Genomic DNA, 21616 nt, shown 5'->3' on the forward strand with positions numbered 1-21616 from the left:
TTTCACGTCTGGACATGATACACGTGCATACCAACCATGTACATCTAGTGAAACATACCATGGATGCTACTTTGTTTTTCCCTCAGTTCTGATTTGTATGCAAAGTTTTGTGAGTTTTTGAGCACCTTCAGACCCTCAAAAACGCAATTCATTTGCATAAATGATAATAATTCCTTTAGTTCAGTGCTCGGGCTCTAATTAGAAAAGCATAAGAAATATTTTTATCTTTGTTAAAGCAGAAGTCTGTTTTTCTTTCAGTTCATTCCCACTGTCTCCTCATTTTCTGTTTACAGTCATGTCGAGTCAGAAGTGAATGTAAGAAGACCTGCCAGGAACAAGTGTGCACAGAGGCCCTAATGGCTGATCATAAAACTCTTTAGATTCCTGTCTTTTATGGGAGATGGTGGAAAAGCAGTAGGACTTTAAGGGGCTTTATCCTCACAGCTCTGGTTAACTAGAGGTGGGCTGCAATGGAACAAAGACTATTTTTCTTCTTTTTCCAAGAACAGCATGAGGCTTTCAAAAGCAACTGAGAGCCAGATGCAAAAATGGCCAGTTAGCTGACTTCTTATTGGTCTGTTTTTGAACCCCAAAGCAACAAAACTACATAAAAAAAAATATATATTTAAGATTAATTCATATGATTGTCAGGTAGCTCTCATTTAGCTCTAAGTGTGGGTGTGAAAAAGATTAGCAATATGCCAGTGATGGATCGCATTACTTCAACAGCTTCATGGCAAGCTTGAAATAGCCAGTCTCTTTGGTTCAAAGCTGCCTGTGCCTGTCTCCAGAAGCTATGCAGGTCTTCAACCTGTTCGGAGATATCTCCGACTACCACAGCATTCCTCAAGTGTCATACACACACACACACACACACACACACACACACACACACACACACACACACACAGACTAAAGCACATAGCACAGAGCAGAATCACCCAGAAGCCGTCTTTCCACCTTTGACCTCTTTCGCCTGGCCTTGTATGGGTTTTTTTTCCTCTTGCAGGAGTTTTTATTAGCTCCAGTATTCCTAAATAAAACACTTTTTTTCATGATGATTTTATACCAGTATACTGTAAGAAAGAATTTAGGTTCACATTACTGGAAAACTGTAATGTGGAAATCCCAGTCAGTTTCTGTCCTTCTGTCTTTATCCACCCAGCTGTGTCAGAGCGCTCGTATTACCCTTACTGATACTCTTCACCACAGATGTTAAATGTTGTTTAAGTGAATGAATGTTTTTTCCATCCCTGTCAGCGTTTAGCCTTGTTATTAACTGTACTTGTAGTGGAATTCCCTGACCTTAAGTTTGGTGCAAGCTTGGTAGGAGCACAGATGCTTTTTGTCCTCATAGATCATTACTGAAGCAAATACGAGACATAAGTATTTGTATTTTAATAGCTGTTGAGTACTTCATATTAAGATTTTAACACCACCAAATTTATTGCATTGAGGTATTTGACAGTGAAAACCATGTATCTGACGTTATTTCTTGTTTTGCAATACAAAAAAAATGCATTTAATAATTTTTCCAGTGTTCACAAATAGGGATCCAAAACATTCAAGTTTCAGAATTAAAAAAAAGATTCAGGTTGTCAAATTATGATGCAAACATTCAAGATGAACATTTTCAAATGGCACAAGCCTGACTAACCAGGGAAGGATAAGGCAATCGAGCCTGAATGCATTTAAACCGACTTGTGGCCGATCAGAGCGCAGTTTGTCTGTCATGTGATCTGAGAAAGCAACAATTGAACCTCAAAATACGTATTTTGCAGTGTTAATGTGCAATTGATTATACAGGATGTTCCCATTTGAAATTATAAATATTTTTTTATTTTAATTTCAAAAGGGTGATGGTTTTTAATTAATGTAAAATGCAATTCATTAATCTGTGTTAAAATGTCAATATTATGTAGTCAGCCAAAATTCAAATACTTCTGTCTCTTATTTGCTTCCATAGATTGTGCATTACTTAAATTTGCATTTAATATTTCATACTCTGATCTGTAAATAACGTGATGGTAAAATAACACTGTGGAAATATTGAGTAACAGCTAATTGAAGCACCAGGCTTTTCTAACAGGCTTTGATCTGAGGTGCTGTTTAGCCTGCCGAGCCTGGCAGTGACCCGACAGTCTCTGATTAACGGGTTCACATTGGCTTACCCATCATGCTTCAGTGTAGCAGGGATTAGGTTTGTCAGGAGTTGTTACGATAACCTTTGTGTGATCGACTGGAACGTGCTCACTTAGTTCAGCTGTGTGTGTGTGTGTGTGTGTGTGTGTGTGTGTGTGTGTGTGTGTGTGTGTGCGCGCGCGCGCTGCACTTGGCGGGGTCGAGTTAGGGCCAGAGAGCTGTGGCACCTGATAGTTCAGCCTTACTTATCTTCTTTGTAGTCATCGGTGGACTTTATGACAATGGACGGGTTTAGAAAAGTCTTTTTTGATCTATAATTTAAAGGGCAGAGCAATTTTCCTGCATTATCCCAAACTGCAATCGCATTTAGTTAAAACTCTACAGTCCAGCAGAGGAAGCACATGCAATTTTACTATGAAACATACAATTTCTACCATGGAGTGTGTTCATCAGGGGTTTTTTTCAACAGTAGCAGAGAACATAATGTTTAACTTTGCAATGGAAAAACCCATTTCACTCTGATGAACGCACTGGCCCTGAATATAATACCCCAACCCAGCAGACAGGCTTAATAGACAGACAGGATTTCGCTGCCACAGTCTGGTTCTATGACTCGACATCTTAATTTGTTTGGCATCTTCAAATACTGCAGTCCGATGATGCTCCAGTGGTTTTAGTTACCAGGGAAACATGCCATAGCTTCAGCGTGTTTTTGATGGAAGGCATGGTGCAGTTAAAAGGATGCAACTAACAATTATTTTCACCATCAGTCAATCCACTAATTATTTTAATGGTTAACTGATTCATTTTTTGGTGAAAATTCTATTTTCCAAAGCCCGAGGTGACGTGTTTAGATTGCTTATTTTGTTATCCTCCTGTCTAAAGTAAAAATGATTTAATTTGCTACTACCATTAATGACAAAGCAAAACTGAGAAACTGGAACCAGACATATTACATTTCTGACTGACAAAAAAGGCTGAAACAATTCGAATGATAGTGAGCTTAAAGGTTATAACTATTGTATTTCTGCCTGAAGCATGACTTCAGGGTGGTGATGTCAGTTTTGGTTTATTTATGCCCTACACCCTTTAACCCGAAACTTACAGGTTCATTTGTAGGGAAAAAAAATGCAAAATGGCGCAAAATACAAGCTTTCTGTTTAGTCCAGAGCTCCACTGGTGCATTCATTTGCAACTTACCCAGGATGCCATGGGCACTAACACACCCCCATTCACAGCCACTATGCTGGCTTTGAACTTTGCACTGGTAACAATCTGGATGGCATTTCTGGATGTTGGTGATAAGCTTTCACTTTGCATGGTAGTGATCCCTAATTGAGGGTTTGCTGACTGTCAGAATTTTAACTCGCAGTTTAACTGCTTCACCTGCGGCTGTTTATCCTTGTTGTTTTACGCCTTCTTCTTTTATACCGTCTTGGCTTACATTCACATTCTTTCACAAACTATGTGACATTTCTGGATGCTTGGTTGTCATCTAGATAGATTACATGAAGCGTGATACTTTTATTGACTTTTTAGTCGGGTAGACAGCTGTCATTACAAAGTCATCCCCTGTATGATCGAATCAGTTGGTTTACGCTAGGCATGTGCTAGTTTTCTGCTCACTGAGTTTCTCTTCTGAGTTGCTGGTCTTACTTTTAAAAAGAGAATTTAAGGGGAGAGGTGTGTATTTTGACCTGTTATTGCTGTTCATTTCATTGCTGAACAGTAGAGGACATCAGTGAGACAGAACTTAGATATAGACTCTTGAAAATGAAGCGCCACTGGTGTATTGAAATCAGCGTAATCAGCACAAGGTGTCCCAAAATCCAGATATAATCCCTGCTCAGTTTAACTTTAATCTGTCCTCTTCATCTTTTGCCCCAGGACATGTCAAACACACCCCGTGTCTTTGTATCTGTAGGTTCCTTTAAACAAATGACACCAACATGGGCTTCTTATGGGATTTTGCAGAACAGCTGTGAGACATTACAAATAGAAAGCATAATTGCAGTTGTACACATAGGATTTCTGACAGAAAGATCACCTATCCTACTAAACACAACTGGTGATGTGGTGTGCTGTGTGGTTTCAGACTGAGGTGAGGGTGTGGAAGGAGGAGGGTGTTGCACCATAGACCTGTAATGAGACTCTGCAGCCGTCCCCTCAAACGTGGTTCCCATCAGGGAGACTTGCACTTGTGGTAGAAATTTCAGCCCTTTAGCAGATGCCTTGTCTGGATTCAATCAAATAAGCTTGCGCCTCGATATGCCCAGAAAAGTAAGCATACCGTGCACTTTGTTTGATATTCAGAAGCTCAAAAATAGCATTTTAAAGCAGCAGCAGTTGATAAGATAAGGCTAGTTCTTTAGTCACAGCAGTTTGGCTTGAGTTCATGAGCGCTTGACAGCATTATTTCGTGCTGCGCCAAGCAACGTCAATCTACTCTGTCACCAACACTCATTTATCATTCTTATTTTCCCCCCAATTTAGTCATCACCAATTCCCCACATGCATTGTGGTCTGTATCACTGCTGACATAGGCAAAAGCTGCGTCTTCTCTTCTGACAGACTGGTTTCACACTATTTCCCACCAGATCCTCCATATCTGAAGCTGTAGTAAAACGTGCTGCTTAGTCAGGAGGAGCAAGAGGAGGCGGTGAAGGATGAGAGCGTGTATTAATGATGAGTCAGCATTGCATAGGGAGTTGTACGGCAGACGTCCACGCTCCTCGGAGGCCACGGGGTCGAGCGGCCAGCTGGCTGCGTTCGGAGACTCCGTATTTGTTTCACTGTTCCCTCCTTGCACTTTGAAGACGGCGCCAAAAATTACAGTGCGCTCACCCACAATCATTTGAGAAAGCAGGTGTCCCAAACAGTAGGACAAAGATGACTCATCGCCGTTGCCATGGAAGTGCAGGGAGCTGATGTTCCCGCCTGGGAACCTTCACTTCCTGTCACTTCAGGCTGTGTTGTGTCCAGATTTCCTGTCTGCCTGAGACGGGGGATAAGAGAACTATCAGGTTATTTTGTTTTCATTATGGAGCACACTGTATCATCTCCCACTATCTGGCACTGTCTTTTTTCAGAGCCATGATTCAGTGTGTGCATTCAAAGTAAATTCTTCATTCCAGTTGGAAACATCATGCTTTAATTGAGACTCCCTAACAGCTCATTCTTTCCACACTGTATTATATCATAGGGGGTCTCGTACCAGTTCATCTAGTGGAGGACGGTTTCCTAAAGATGTCCCGATACAATTTTTTTTCCTTTTCCTGTACCTGAGCCTGCATATGAACCGACACCGAGTACCTATTCGATCCATTAAGCACCAAAGCACCGACTTTTCAACCACTAGCACGTTGGTCTTCCATAACAATAAATTCGGGCAGTTTTGTCAGTTATCTTTGTCGTTTCTGAGTTGTCTGTGTGGAATTTCTGGCATTGCTGGAATGCAGTTTCTAACATTTGCTCCTGCTTTTTCCCCTGTTTTTTCTCCTTTGCTTTGGTGAAATAGTTGTGCTCTTCATGTGATCCGTCTTTGTACGACTGCTGAAGTTAAAAATGACTACACTAATGCCACCCCTCAAAACTACAGCCTTGCATACTGTACATTAGGATTGCAATTGTATGAAATTTTCCCGGTATGATATCTTTCTCCAGAAATATCCCGAGTTATTATTATTAGTTACAATAACCTTTTAAAGGACTGTTTTTTGGTTGAACAAACATTTTGTTGTAACTGAAACCAGTTTTTTTCATTAGAAAAAAATCTGTTTTGAAAATTAAGATTAAAGAGGAGCTTTTCTGTCCGGTTTCATTCTCTTTAATGCCATAGATTAGCAGATGTACACGGTATGATAACGGTCGATGTTCATAACATGGCAAACTGCTGCATCTCTACTGTACATGTTGCCTTTTTACTGCTGGGACTTTGTTGTGTGAAATATTGCCACATTGCTGACATTTTATTGATGTCTAACATTTTATTATTTACTGGAAATAATATTAATAATAATAATAATAATACTTTTTAAAAAAATACAACACAAACAAAACTAAATGAATTCCACTTTGCTGCCCTGAAACAGTAATTGCCAGTGGCTACACAGCACAACTTGCTGTGTACTCTTTTACAGTGGCAAAGAATTGATTTCCAAAAAAACTGGAAGTATGAAACCAATGTTTTTACAATGGTAAATGGTATTGGATCAGTGCATAGAATACCCAATCCAGCATTTTAGGCAGCACATTGAAGGCATTCCCAATACTGGTTAAGGCATCGGGACAACTCTGCTGTTTACTATCTTTTGAGTTCGTGTACTGAGAACAGTGCATGTATGTGCCTGTGTAGAAAAGAACATTGTGAATCTGTACAGCTGCTGCCTGGTAGCTGAAGGGTGGGTCACCTCTGTCAGCACAGGCAGGAATGCTCTGCACACTCAGCGTATCATACGAACACGCACACAGAGACAGACTTAGTATCAGCCGTGTGTGAATCCAGTTAATATGCTTGCATGCCATTTTTCATACGCAGGTTGGACTCATCATTGTAAAAACATTGGTTTCATACTTAACCTGCTTGTGGAGTAAAGCAGCAAGAACTTGAGTAATAAGAACTGTGTTATGTCACACATGGAATAAAATCTGTATAAATGATTAGCAGGTCTCTCACAGGAAAGTTATTTTCAAGCACATCTGTGCATAGTTTGATCAAAGCTTGTTGAATTTGTTCGGCAGGTGGTTTGATTTAAATATGTAGGCAAAGACTCATGTACAGGTTTTGTAATTCCCGGATGGACATTTTTGTGTTGTCAGTTTAACTCTCCAGATTCTCCTCTCTCAATCTTTTTGAGCTTTAAGATAGTTTTTCCTCGTTGCCTTTAACTTTTGCGGACAAAGTGCACATTGAAAAATGTTTTCAGCCTGCATATAAACAAAGAATTTCTAACACTTCCTGTTTCTCTGTCTCCCTTTTATCTCTACAGAAGAGGTCGACTACTCTAACTATGGCACCAACACAATAACTAGAAAGAAGAAGGCGGTGGTTGCCCTACGCAACAACGACATCAACCGCAAGCGACCACACATTCGCATCGGCATGCCGCAAGACTTCCGGCCCGTCTCCTCCATCATCGATGTGGACATCCTACCTGAATCTCACCGCCGCGTCCGACTGTATCGCCACGGCTCAGACAAACCCCTTGGCTTTTACATCCGAGATGGAACCAGCGTACGGGTGACGTCACACGGACTCGAGAAAGTCCCTGGCATCTTCATATCTCGGCTGGTGCCGGGAGGGTTGGCGGAGAGCACCGGGCTGCTGGCGGTGAATGATGAGGTGCTGGAGGTGAACGGCATTGAAGTGAGTGGAAAGTCTTTAGATCAGGTGACGGATATGATGATCGCCAACAGCCACAACCTGATCGTGACAGTCAAGCCGGTGAATCAGCGCAATAATGTGGTCCGCAGCAGCAGGATCTCGGGGAGCTCCGGCCAGTCGTCTGACAGCAGCGGGTCGACTGGTTACCCGAGTTTGTCTGTTGCCTCAATGGGGGTTACCTCAATGGTGTCATCTGGAGCACACGGGTACCAAGATGACCTGGAGAGCGATGAAGAGACGGATATAGTCATTGAGAGCAGCCTCAAGCGGCCGTCTCAGAGGTCAAACGCTTCTCTGGCGTCCAGTGCGTCTCGCACACACCAGCAGACACCAACAACAGCTTCAGGCCCAGCGGCACCTCCGAGCCCGCCCTCACGTCCTGCGTCGGTGGTTTCCACTGCCTCCTTCCACTCCCAGCCGAGCCTCAACGGAGGGTCCCACCACCACCACCACAGCAGCCTCAGCTACCAGCTCCACAGAGACCTGAACCTTCAGCACAACCCGCACCAACAGTCCCAGCACCGCCATCACCAAATACAGCCTCCGCATCACAGCAGCAACCCAGCCCTCCGTCACAGCAACGGCAGCCTGCACAGAATCCTCAGCTCTCTGAAAACGGACCCACGACACAGTCTCGCACTGCCCAGGGGAGGGGTGGAGGAGGACGGCACCGTCATTACCCTATAATACTTACAAACAAACACAGACACAAACATCCCAACTGCTCAGAGACTAAAACTGGAACACCAGGCCGGATAAACATGAGCACCAGTGTGTTTTGTCAGATACTAATTTTGTAACTTCTCTGCTTTTACAAGATAATTGATCATTGGAAGTTGCAAGCCAGGAAACGCGGAAAATGTATTGTATATATTTCCTGTATTTTTTAAAGCTGTCTTCGTCTTACATCAAAAGATTTGTACGTATGTAATAAGCATCAGAACAAATACGTGTTTTTAGGCAAGTCCACTGTATCCTAGAGTTCTGAATGTGCCTACAGCCTAATCTCTTTTGTTAGTGACCACTTTTATTAAAGATCCTTTTCATTCTTATTACCGGGACCAACATGGGGTTGCTTATGGATGTTTTTAAAGAGTAAAATCTATATTTCTTATATTCTGATAAATGCTGTTTAGAGTATGATTTTTTTTTTTTAAATAGTTCTTTTATGCATTGATGATTGTGATCAAATCCTTGTATCTGTTCCAATAAATTATTCTAAGTCTGCAAAATAGAAATGTGATATTTGGTTCCGCATTTATATAGTTCCTAAAGATTTGGACTGTGTCAGTTAAAAGTCCATGGGTCACTATGGTATTGTGTCACTAGAAACCAAATTTGAATTTTAATCAAATGAATTTGAACCACATAATTTGAAAGTGAAAAAATGAATTAGAAATGCCTTGTTTGAATTTGCACTTTTAACTGGTATAATTGCATTGGAAAAACTGAATCTGAATAGCATGAATTGAAATTGAATTCCAAACAGTATTCAGATCTCACGTTTCAAATTACTTGTTGAAATACAGTTTCAATTTTCACAGTTCAGAGTCAGATTTGGAAAGAACAAATTCAGTGCTTGGAGACATACATGCGGGTCCGCAGGAAACAGCATTCGAGTGCAGATCACAAGAACCTGTCGGCCAATGTCTAAAACACACCATACAGGGTCGGAGAAACACTGATTTGTACTGTGAAACTGCTTTATGAAGTGTTTTTAACTGTTTTAATCACCTCTGTTTGTTTTGGAGAGGAAGAGACGTCTGCGGATGATTCAGCTCCTGAATTTAGATGCCACTAAATCTCCCTAGATCTTACACACAGTTTCTTTAAAAACAAACTGACAGATCACAGTTTGTCTTAGTTTAACCTCATTTTAAATCCTCAATTTCATCACTCAAGTACGTTCTTAGGCTGTTGGTGCATAAATTAGCTATAATGTAACTTTTATCAGTAAACTTTTGTTCCCCTCTGCTTTCCATCTTCCAAACATAATGTAGGTGTAGGATTAATAGAAATATACTGGCTGAACAAAGACAATGTGATATCGAGATACTTTCGTGTCAGCTTGACTGGGTTTTAGGGGTGAAATTGCAAACATCATGGTTGTATCCCCTGATAAGCAAAACTCAGAATCTGCATGCTGCTGACAGTCAAAGCAAATAGTCACGGCAGAGTCTGACATCCCAATTTCTTCATCAACAGCAGCATCTGTAGATGAGTAATGCATAACCACAAAACACATTGTAAGGGGTGTGACTTTGGTTTCTCTGGAAATTACTCTGTATTTTTTAGCATTCTGCAGCTACAGTGAAGACATCAAGACGCAGTGCCTAAAACAAGCCAGGTAAAACCACACAGACTACTGATTAAATGACTATTCAAAGACAATAGAAACATTTTCATTGTACCTTCAACCTCATTTAAGTTATCTATATCTACAGTGTAATGCAGGTCAGTGGTGGTTTAAGGCAGCAGTCAGGCTGAGGTAAGGTGGATAGGACACAGGTCAAGTTTGCAACACTGTGCTCTAGACATCACATAGTGAAGAATGAAGGCTGGCATGCTTTTCTCAGGCCCAACCAGCCATATCATCCAAAATATTCAACATAGACTTGCAGCAGGAATGCAGTTTTGTTCTGGGTCAGAGGCCCTCCTGCAGCAGCACACTCCTTTCACCTCTCTGCTAATGAATGTTTGTCTGCTGTGTTTACTCGAGGTGCCACGCTGCTCAAACAGCTAATACATCATTGATACCCAGCCGGTCTGCCTTGACAGTCAGCACCACCAATCAGCAGCAGATTTCAGTTTTTTTGGTAGACACCTCCTTCCCCTAAAAGAGTTATCATCACTGCATTTAAACATGACTTTTAACCATGGGCAACCTGCATATGAACCATGAGAGATCAGCTGAAAACATGTATATGCAGCTCATCCATGTAGTCTGAAAAAGTTTTAGCCCAAAAGTGTGAAAGAGCTCAGTTCCTCACATGTGACACAGATGCTCAGCGAGCAATTTTGAGATTCAAGTGTAGACTGATTAAAGCTGACAAGGTCTTGTGAAACATTAAATAAACAGAAAAACATCTGGACTAAGAGAGTTCAAAATCTGATGTGCAAAGACACATACATAAATGAAACCATGTTAATGCTCTTTCAAACGCTTATTTTAAATTAAGGGGGATTCATTGCACATCCTCTCTCCAAATAAACAGATTTGACAGCTAATCAATTCTATTAGATATTTTAAGTGATGAAAGGTGTGATGAACATTTTTAACCAATGCCATACATACTGCCTCTGCACCAAACCTGTGAAGACCAACAAAGGTGATTGCCATGCAGCAATTCTGTCTGCCATCTGCTGGCAGAGATTGCAATGACATCTCATACCAGTGCAACTTCAGTGTCTCAAAATATTGCCATTTGCATTTTAAAATTGATGAGACAATAATTTCTCATGAAGACTTTGAAATGCTGTTTGGCTGAAAGAATAAGCTTACACTATTTTAATCGTGAAAACATGAAATCAGACACATTACTATAGTTTGGGGCATTTCCTATTCCAAAAGTAATTAAGATAAAATATAATTAGTGTTATTAATCCCACACTGAGGAAATTCACACATTGCTCAAGAGTGAGAAGCATGAAAAACAGGGGGAAAGGTAAGGTTTTTTTGGGCAGTTTCTTGTTTTTGACTCTTTTTTGTGTTTATTTTTAGGTAATATTCTTTCTTTTATTTTTTTGTTGTTGTTGTTTTTAAAGAAGTCAAATCAATTTGCTCAGCTTTTATAGGGTTAAAAAGGAATTTAAAAAATATAAACTGAAAAACAAATTAGATCAAATAAAATTATCAATAAACAAAATCTAAATACTCTATAAACACCTTATCTTTCCTATAACTTAGATAGACACATGGTGTGCAGTGTATTAACTGTTAAGTAAATAAGTGGTAAAATAGTGCACAGTGGGAAAATTCACAAGAATGTGACAGAGTATAAGTTAAAAGAATATGGATATTTACATACATAAGCCTATGTGAATGTATATGATTGTGAATAAATACAATATATATTACCTGAGGTAGAAATCGTGCAAATTAGCTGTCGTGTTTATGTTCTTTGCAATTTATTTTTATTTTTTATTTAACATCTATCCTTATCATCTATTCACTACAGGGCTTTGCTTCATCCCAGTGTTTGTTGATACATCTCATTGGCAGATATATGTCATTAACTGTTTTTGATAATCAGTTTGTATTTCATACGCTTTCGGTTTAATAAATGTGTCTTTTATTTCTAAATTCAATTATAGGTTACATGAACTGACAATTTACAGTCAAGTAAAAGTTTTTTTTTTCCCCCAATTCTTTATTGCGCGTTACACTATTTTGACCCTTGCGAGCCACCATCAGCTGCACAACACACGTGACTGAGTCAGTTGACAAGGCAAAACACGGCAGTGGACCTGAAAGACAGGCGATATGGACCATCATCGGGTTGACAGAGTGGGCCTGCTGTCTCCCCTGGAGGAGTCCAGCGCTGAGATAAGCAGAGACAGCGGCATCGTCTCCCAGAGCGCGAGCAGTTTGTCCATGGTGAGCGAAATCCTCAGCAGCGGTACCGTGTCGCAGAGCCCCAGCTTTGGCGCAGCAGCTAACGTTAACATCTCTCAAAGCCCGAGCCTCAACGAAGCAGCAGAGCCCGGGACACCGGAGCAGCAGTACCCGGAGCAGGACGACGAGGTCCTGAGACACAGCGCCCTCAGCTACTCCTCCTACATCAGGGCGACCGCGGGAGAAGAGGTTTGTGCTCAGACACCAAGTTATGTGGAGCAATGTACGCACTAACTAGCTAAGTTCCCGTTAGCTCTTTGTTTACGAAATATCTGTAGCTTCTGTTATTTGGCTAATAAATCACTTCAACTGACGAGCAACGCAGTTCATAACCAATGGCTGAAAGTGAAGTTGTTGCTAAGCGACAGTGGGGTCGTGACATCCCCCTATTGGTGTGCTTTCACTGGTTCGGGTCCACTGGGATGTGAGCAGCGGTGGAAGAAGTACTCAGACATTAGGGACTGTTCGTTATTTAACAGACGAATGGTGCACAAAGGGGGAGGCGTGTCAACTATTTTTTAAGCACTGGTGAAGGATTTGTTTTTTTATTTTTTTTTTTATTTTGGCTTAAAGAAGAGGGACATAACTTTGGATGTCAGTGCTTTGTGTTAATTTTACCACCAGTTTTTAAAATTGCAACATGTACTATTAGAAGTTGTAAAAACAGAAATTATCATTTGATTGTCACATTTTCCGCTGGCTTTGGACGTGCCATGATAAACAGAAAAAAAAACAACTGATAATCAAATCTGATCTTAAAACAGGTATGTATAATTCAAATGTATGTCATTTTGAAGCTCCATGAAGGAGCTTTTTTTAATACCTTCTTTGACACATGACGGAGCTTTCCAAAGTGAAAAATAAAGTAACCTAAATGATGTCATCGTTTTATCTCAGTCATGTGTGCCTTTTTACGGTGTTCCTGTGGCACAATTACAATCATGTGTAAGTTAAAAAAGTTGCATATTACAAACATTTTTGGTTGAGTCGTTTAATGTGAAAAGATGTAGTGTCATCTTTAAATACATATATGCAGTAAAAATATACACTACCAGGAAAATGAAACTAGTTCACTAAACACTATTTTATAATGTGATTTTTTTTGTTGAGTGTGTAACCGGTGTCCAAATCTAAATGGATTTGCAAGTCGTATTGTATTGCATCAAGCCTGAAGTCATCAGATCATCATGAGTCAAGACTGACTTAGTTGAGTCCAAGTCATGTGACACGAGCCCACTCCTCTGTTTTTTAGGTTACAGCTATAAACCCTAGCTCAAAAAAAAAAAAAAAAAAGATAAAGAACATCCGCTTGAAGAGACAGTTGTCTATGTTTGTAGGAACTATTTTTTCTTGGATTATTTATGATGGCAGACTAACCAGACTGCTGTCACTCCTGAGTTGACATTAAGTGGAAATGCGTGACACCAGGCAATTTACACAGAAGCTAAGCTATCCAGCTGGCTCTGTAGGAAGACAAAGGCCCTTGTGTTTTGGCCTTGTGGTTCTCGCTCGCTCAATTTAAAGACATTTTATTGAATTCCAGCTATAACTGGTGTGTGGGACTATTTAAAGTGCACAGTCCTACGCCAGCTCGGGTCAATGGTAACATTCTCACAGCCTTTCTGTTAATGATTTCTCTTCTAGATCCTGTGCTTGGACAAGAGCTTGGAAGAAATGCTGACGAGAGTAGATGAGTTTGTTGGAATGCTGGATATGGTAAGCTAAGTCAGGCTAAATCTTATGAATGCTTTGTATTTATTTATTTTTTTTATAAATTGAATAAAATGCATATATGTCTCTCACATCCTGTATTCCTTTAGATCCGTAATGATACCTCCCAGATAGTGAATGAAAACCTACCTCAAATCCAGCAGAAGTCGGATGAAATGAGACAAATATACAGAAGAATTGACAAGTTAGAGGTAAGTGGTCGTTTTAATCCAATGACTGGAATCATGTGACCAAAACAGACCACAAAGTACACTAACAAGGATTCTGAAATTGATGTAATATGAAACCTATGATATAATCAATCAATCAATCAGACTTAATTTGTATAGCACTTTTAATTCAAGCAAAACTGTAACACATAGTGCTTCATACAAACACAAAATCACCCAGAAAACCAAACAGAAATGCGAGTTGGTAAACCTTTATAATAATATAATATGTTCATTGTCTTCCGTGTGTTCCACTCTAAAAAGGGTTGATAATGATAATCAAACCTTTTCTTTTCAAAAGTCATATTTTATGATGCAATAAACATTTTGGGCAAAATAAAATTGTTCTTTTTCAAGTTTGGTTATGAGATTTAGAAGTTGTAAAAACAGAAATTATCATTCGATTGTCACATTTTCAGCTGGCTTTGGACATGTCATGATAAATAAACAGAAAAAAACAACTGATAATCAAATCTGATCTTAAAATAGGTATATATCATTCAAATGTATGTCATTTCCAAGTGTCATTAAGAAAGTCTTTGAAAGTTTAAAATCTACCTTGCCTTAAGCTGCAGGAATCATGCTTAGTGTGGCTGTATATTTAGGAAAAACACTAAAACTTATCAGTTTAATTTTTAAATATCTTGTCTTGGCACTGTATTCTACTGCATATAGGTCGAAACAGGATTTGCAACTTTTTTTGGAATCAGTATTGAGGTTTTATATGTGATGTTTAACTGTCTTGAATGATTTTGTCTCAAATAATGTTGCAAAGAATCTAAGTTTGATCAGCTATATTATTGCGGTGTGCCTGCAGGCCTTTGTAAAGATGGTTGGAGCCAACGTCAGTGCGATGGAGGAGCAGGTCACGCAGGCAGAAGGAGAACTAGGAACACTACCGGGTGCTTTCAAGAAGATCCTCCGCACAATGAGTGTCCCGGGCTTCCTAAATGTGAGAGCTCCTTCATGTACTTGTGGATTTGCAGTTCTAGATTTGTAATTTTTTCAGCTCAATACTTTTTATGTGTTTTCACAGTAACAATCATGAAGTAACCAGTGAATTCTGGTGTGAATCTGTGTTTTGTGCTGGTAACATTTTTCAAATAACAGTTAAAATCCTGCACGGAAATTGTTGTACTTTTATGCCAGTCAGTGCTGTTGGATAATTAGGATTCACTTTGTGTCTCTGACAGAAACCGGCCAGCCCGAGAAGACCGGCACCACATCAGCGTCAAGAGGTCCCCAGCGTTTTCCGGACAGATGATTATTTCACATCACAGCCAGAGCAGTGACACGCTAGAACATTTAACACATCACTTGGTTCTAACCTCAGAGGCCCGCTGGGTGAAACTGTAGAGACGACTTTTACTGCCATCCATTGCAAAAGGATCTATTGGCGCAGTGGCCTCGACAAAGCAATAGTAGCCTTTCTGAACAAGTCACTGGAAGTCAGTACGGAAAGACATTCTGCATTTTTGAGTGTCATTTCCTGGCAGCAACAAGCACTGAACTGTAGCAAAATGCTTTTAAAAAGTGCCTAAATTGGTCTTATCTCTGTCGGTCTTATTTTCACAATTTTGTGAAGAAAACAATGTCAGATTTTGGATATGTGACAAGTCAGGAGGACGAAGTCATCCCACTTGCTGAAAAGACACTGTAAAGAAGGTACAATAGGAGGAGCTGTAAACATCTGTAAAGACGTATTTCATGAAAAAAAAATTACCCACCTTTTTTATAAATTACATTCCTGTTACTGGTGTTTGTAAAGACCTGCACGCTGTTATGAATTAATCTGTGTTTCTAATGTCTTGTCACTCCCTCCGAGCAATATTGATCTCGTCCAGTTAAGCATTTAATGTCTTCCATTTCAAAATATTCACTTTAGTGCTAGCCTAATGTTCCCGGCTGTGGATGACAGTTGCCTCATTGATTTGGGCCTACATCTTTGATAGCACCTTTTCAATAAAAGCACACTATAGCCGAGTTGTTACTTGATTATGAAGTTTTGGGCCAGGGCTGGAGCTGTGATTGTGACAATAACCGGAGGAGGCCTGGATATTGTCCTCTGGAGACAGCTATACCTTATAGATGTGATGTGACCCGTACCCATCCAACAAGGTTTAATCAGTAATGGTTACAGCTAGGATTTATTATGTGATTTATTGTTTGCCAAAATAGTTAGGAATAAAGATGTTTCATTTCCAGGTTGATTTTTGTTTGTTTTTTAATAATCATTAAAGATTTATTTGAAGTTTTTCTTTGTTGCATGGCCTATTATTGTTTTTATCCCCCTTAAAGTATATATATATATTTTTTTAGTTTCAGCTTACCGTCCTTGAAAGAAACGGTGTGTAGGATTTAGCCGTGGTTACTGGCATCTGTTGATGAAGTTTGCAGATTGCAACCAGCTGAAACTTCTCCTGGTTAAAATTCCAAGAGTGTTTTTGTTTGTTTAGGAGATTTTATTGGGAATTGAAATTATCAGCAGAGGTCTCCTCCTCTCCAAAACAAAATGGACCTTATTCATGCACCTTCAAAGTACGCAAGTGATGAAATTGAGGATTTAGAATTAGGTTAAACTAACACAAATTAAATCCCAAACTTGAATCTGTCTGTGTAACATTACTGTTAAAGGAATGGTGTGTAAGATTCAGGGAGATTTAGTGGCATTTAAATTCAGGAGCCGTATTATCCGCAGAGGTCTCCTCCTCTTCAAAATAGAAGGACCAGGTGATTAAAACCTGTAAAAACACTTTATAAAGCAGCATCACATTACAAAACGGTGTTTTTCTGATGGCACTTGGCACTTCTGAAACAGGCTGCTAGCCCAGTACCTTCTAATGGGTGCTCACTGTTTTTCTCTGAGATTAAGATGTTCAGGAGGCTTTTACCAGGAACCAAATTATCCATAGAGGTGTCTTCCTGTCCAAAACAAACTGACCCATTGAAACCAGTTTTTTTTTAGGTAGAAGAAGAAAAAGAATAAAGCAGCAGATAAGACAACACATTATATTATGCTATGTAATGTTATGTTATGTTATGTTATGTTATGTTATGTTATGTTATGTTATGTTATGTTATTTTGTATCATATCATATTTCATATTACATATTACATACCCTTCAATCCTACACACTGGGCCTTTAAGATATCTCTGGACGTAGTGCCCTGAGTTCAGTTTTTCGGGCAGCGCTACCCTGTAGTATGCCTTCAAATCCTGCCTCCTTTACCAGGACACACTGGTGTAAGTCCAACCATCTGAATCAGAGTTTTGATCTTACTGGAGGTGGTGATTTTCCGTATTTCCACTGTATGGTATGGCTACTCTAAGAGGTTGGTGGTACATAGTCAGGGAGGATGAGCTCCTGACAGGCTAAACTCAGGGCGAAATTGTGAACGACTTTAGTCTTCATTGGTCCTCTGCCATCGACGTCATGGGTTTGTCATGACACGGAGGAAGCGGGAACCCCATCATCCTCGGCTGGGTCTGTCTCATTCCACGCTGGCTCGCACGCTAATTAAAAAAGTAAGCTAAAACTCCCGCGCACGGTAAATTACTGTTTTCGATGCTACTCAGCAACAACACGCCCGGTTGTATTAACGCGGTTTTGTTGAGGCGAATACAACGGAGAAAGAACGGAGAAAACCTCTATAAAGCAGTTCCGGGAGCAGCAAATCTGGTCGCTAACGTTAGCCATAACTTTAGCTATTGATTGACTTATGGCGGTGGCTCGCAGTGTTGAATAGTAGATACGGTTTGGGCTTAGTTTACAATATAACACTGCTTCCACTTCTATTGCATTAACCGTAATACGCCTGTTTAATGTATTAATTGTGATATACACCAGGGCAGCTGGTTTAATTGGAATGCCCAGTCATACAACAGTATTGGAAGCAGACAAAAATAACTTTTTCCACTGCCCAAAAAAATTGAGCTTTCACTAGTTTTGCCCTAAACTGTATTTTCGGGGGTTTCCCATTTAACGATGAAGGTACAATACAAATAAAAAGATGTTTATATACATATATGTATGAGTTAACTGTAAGCTAAACATTAAATTGTTCTGTCTGGCGTGGAAATCAATAATATGGGCTTATTCTTTCAATTTCTGTAGTCAATATATATATATATATATATTATATATATATATATATTTATATTTATATTTATATTTATTTATATATTTATATATATATATATATATATATATATATATATTATATTGATGATAATTGGGAGTATGCACAATAATATCGGAAGATCCACAGTATCTGCAGATATTTTCTTTTAAATGAGACATCATGACCGGCCAGCATGCTGTTCTAATTTTATCAAATGTAAAAAACATCAACCCTAAGTTGAAGTAGTTTTTCTTGTTTTGCACAATGACTGAATATTTCATACACTGAAAAGCAACATTTGGGATTTTTAAATAATTTTAGTGACAATGAAAATGTAAGGTTGGATAATGTGTTCATAAAGGGTCAACATGACTGGCTGCTAATAACCAGACTCTTTTATTTTGCAGATCCGAAGCTTCACAGATGGCTTGCGAGAAAGAAATATGGCAAAAGATTGGAGAGGGCTTTGTCCAAGAATATTACAACCAGTTTGACAATACCAACAGGGCAGGACTGGGTAATCTCTATGTAAGTTTGTTCACTGTCTTTTTAATTATTGCCTGTTTGATAACACCAATCAGGGACTCTGTGGATATTTAAAAAGTCTTAAAATGTATTAAACTTAGTTTTTGATTTTCAAGATCTAAAAATGCCTGGAGGTGTTAATTTTGATCTGAAGCATGTCACTGAGTGTGGTTTTTTTTGCTCAGTTTTTATATCTTACCAGTATTTTGTATCCCGCAACCATTTCTCCAACGTCCAGTACCTGTTTGTTCATACATCACTGCTTGGTGGGTGGCAGTAGTATACTTTGTGTGGCTGTGATCCACATGTTAAGCTAGAAGAAGGACATGTTTACTCAGCTTCAAATTTGACAGCCGCAGGGGAAAAGAAAAAAGTAAAACAATGTTACGCTGCAAGCAAGCAATGCAGTTTCAGCCATGAGTAAAGCAAATTCTGGTGGTTGAAGAAAGAAATGTTGTGCCTGGTTGACACTAACCAGTGATTTGCATGAGGCGCAATGTGAACTTTGTTAAGCTCTATGCTAGAAATCGAATAAGTGCTATGCCCATCAAGTCATTTGCAGTAAACTAAAGGATGAAGTGTTCGTTTATGTATTGAGAAAATTCTGAAAAGAACTAAAAGTCTAGTTTGTCGATTTTTTTTGTGATAGGAATAAATACTTTAATACTTTTTACTTTTAGAGGTATGAAAAAGATTGTTAAAAATGTACTTTAAAATGTGCTGATCAGCATGTGGTGTACATGTTTGGATGTACTTTCTTTCAGTCTGCCGAGGCCTGTTTGACGTGGGAGGGATCACCTTTTCAGGGGAGAGACGCCATCGCTGGCAAATTAGTAGTAAGTATCTCTTCCTGCTCAGTTTGTGTTAATCACAAAAAAATGTGGGAAAAGTAGGTTTCCCTTACAGGTTAATTTTAACAAAAAAGGAGCAAAGCTGTTTACTGGCAGGTTCTTATTTAAGTGTCTTTGTGTGTGTGTGATATTGAACAATCCATGAACAAATTCTCTCGTTATCATCCCACAGAGCTTGCCTTTCAAGCGTATTAAGCACATCATCACAGAACAAGACTTCCAACCCACAATAGATAGTTGTATCCTGATCATGGTGTTTGGACAGTTACAGGTAAGATGGTACATTCTGTTGAAAACCTTGTATTTGCACTTGGGGCCCGTATCACAAAGTGAGTTAAAATTCAGTCTGGCTCTCTTTGGATTACCAAACGTCACTGAACTTAATATTGACTGTGCTGGATCACAAAGCCCAATCTGTTTAATCAGTTTTTTCCAGTCCAGCTACAAACATCTTCATGTGAAAGAGGCGGTGTTAATTACAATTAACATTGCCACAACCATGAAGAAAGTACTTAACCCTTTTGTGCCCAAAACTAGCATTTTTGAATTAACTTTGGAAGTGCTCTTTGGGGTTTGTCTTTGGACAAATCTTGAGAAATTCTTGGTCAAATTGTTTGACTGGAAAGTGAGTTTTTCTTGCAATACTATATTAACTTTGGGCACATGGGACTAGAGTTTTTCTGTACATTTCATAATATTTCAGGCAGAAACATTAGTCCAATGTTCCCACTTAAGACTTAATATAGTGTGAAAAAAAGACGGCTTTATCTCAGAAACTACAAGGAGAGCCCTTAAAAAGTTCAATGTCAAATATTTGCAGAGTAAAAAATGTATACATATAAAAGAGATTTAATAAACACAATGTTAGCATTTTTCCTTTATTTTAAAAAAAAATCCTGACTGTTGATAAAAGTCCGATTTCTTTGTGATCTCAAAATTTCCAAGTTTTCCAAGCATTTTCCTTTATCATACTTAATATAGTCTTTGGGTACAAATTTGTTAATATGAAATGTGATGAAATTGGTTAAAACAACAGCAAAAAGTGAAATGTATACAATCACATAACAACCTCTATTAATAATACTAACAATTTACAGATTTAAATGTAAGGCTAGGCTATGACTAAATGTGGGAATTATTATACATGTCTTTAGTGCAGAGTATTCATTTTTTTGTCTTTTGGTCTGATAGTAAACAATATTCATTGTTAGATGTTAATTAATTTTAATGCAGCTATACCTGTCATTATGTTGAGTGTGGTAAAAAAATCCTTTGTTTTTCAGAAACTATAATTCTGCTGATCTATAAAACATTTATTACTTCTAAATACTTGCCACCTTAATAAAAAGTCAGTCCTTTTGTCCTTGGCAGAAGCCTGTCAGAAAGAGAGCCTGCTTCGTTATCGCAGGAGCTAAAGCAAAGCATTGTATTTGCCTCAAAACATTTTCATCTAGATTTAAAAATAGAGCAGAACATTGTTTTGTTCTGCATTTCTGCTTTAGTCAACGTTACCATTTGTCATCATCGTGCTCACAAATGCCTCCAAACCCTTTTCTGTAACAGGCAGATGAAGATCAACCAATGCCCTTCCATCAAGTGTTCATGCTGAGGTCCCATAACGGCTCGTGGGCCTGCACGAATGACGTGTTCAGGTTGGGGATTCACAACATACCAGTGTAACTAACGATCTGGATTTGTTCGTTTACACACATTGACATCCAGCTCAGAGAGTCACACTATGGTTGTGTTGTCATTGAAAACACAAAAGACTACATACAAAGTTACTCTGTGGTTACAGTACATGTATAAGCATGCTAACTGCATTAAAGCTGCAATATGTCAAATTAAATTCCTGTCCAATAAATAAATTTATAACTGAAATGCTCACTCTGTTTTTACTGTTTTACTCATATGTGCCCATGACAAAGACTACCATGTGACAGAGAATAATTGAAAGTGAAACTGAGTAGTTTTAAGCATGAGGTTAGTCATAGAAGTTTTGGGGGAACTGGTGTCCTGTCACAGCCTGGTAACGGGA

General features: G+C 39.1%; 3 protein-coding genes across 3 annotated transcripts in view; all 3 read left to right on the forward strand.

Moving 5' to 3' along the window:
• Positions 1–8757, forward strand: part of pard6gb (par-6 family cell polarity regulator gamma b) — a 47373-nt gene extending 38616 nt beyond the window's left edge. Inside the window, exon 3 of the mRNA XM_042507197.1 lies at positions 7131–8757. Coding sequence (XP_042363131.1) covers positions 7131–8212 — 1082 coding nt within the window. The 3' untranslated portion in view covers positions 8213–8757. The remainder of the gene's footprint in view (positions 1–7130) is intronic.
• Positions 8758–11973: 3216 nt separating this feature from the next.
• bloc1s4 (biogenesis of lysosomal organelles complex-1, subunit 4, cappuccino) lies at positions 11974–16335 on the forward strand. The gene is made up of 5 exons (XM_042506614.1): positions 11974–12329; positions 13785–13856; positions 13961–14062; positions 14898–15032; positions 15274–16335. Exons 1-5 carry the CDS (start codon positions 12009–12011, stop codon positions 15370–15372), a joined length of 729 nt encoding a protein of 242 aa, XP_042362548.1. The 5' UTR covers positions 11974–12008; the 3' UTR covers positions 15373–16335.
• Positions 16336–17516: 1181 nt separating this feature from the next.
• On the forward strand, positions 17517–21459 carry LOC121957951 (nuclear transport factor 2-like). Its single transcript, XM_042506773.1, has 5 exons — positions 17517–17606; positions 18610–18730; positions 19492–19563; positions 19751–19849; positions 21142–21459. The coding sequence occupies exons 2-5, from the start codon at positions 18626–18628 to the stop codon at positions 21256–21258; spliced, it is 393 nt and encodes a 130-aa protein (XP_042362707.1). The 5' UTR covers positions 17517–17606; positions 18610–18625; the 3' UTR covers positions 21259–21459.
• The last annotated feature ends 157 nt before the right edge of the window (positions 21460–21616 follow it).

This window comes from Plectropomus leopardus, chromosome 18, assembly GCF_008729295.1.
Source record: "Plectropomus leopardus isolate mb chromosome 18, YSFRI_Pleo_2.0, whole genome shotgun sequence".
Taxonomy (NCBI): Eukaryota; Metazoa; Chordata; class Actinopteri; order Perciformes; family Serranidae; genus Plectropomus; species Plectropomus leopardus.

Bases quoted from the DNA above. Each gene is read 5' to 3' on its own strand.
- bloc1s4 (XM_042506614.1), top strand. From the start codon at position 12,009: ATGGACCATCATCGGGTTGACAGAGTGGGCCTGCTGTCTCCCCTGGAG. The intron at 12,330-13,784 runs GTTTGTGCTCAG...TTTCTCTTCTAG, and splicing joins GGGCGACCGCGGGAGAAGAG to ATCCTGTGCTTGGACAAGAG. The intron at 15,033-15,273 runs GTGAGAGCTCCT...TGTCTCTGACAG, and splicing joins GTGTCCCGGGCTTCCTAAAT to AAACCGGCCAGCCCGAGAAG.
- LOC121957951 (XM_042506773.1), top strand. From the start codon at position 18,626: ATGGCTTGCGAGAAAGAAATATGGCAAAAGATTGGAGAGGGCTTTGTC. The intron at 18,731-19,491 runs GTAAGTTTGTTC...ACTTTCTTTCAG, and splicing joins CAGGACTGGGTAATCTCTAT to TCTGCCGAGGCCTGTTTGAC. The intron at 19,564-19,750 runs GTAAGTATCTCT...ATCATCCCACAG, and splicing joins CCATCGCTGGCAAATTAGTA to AGCTTGCCTTTCAAGCGTAT.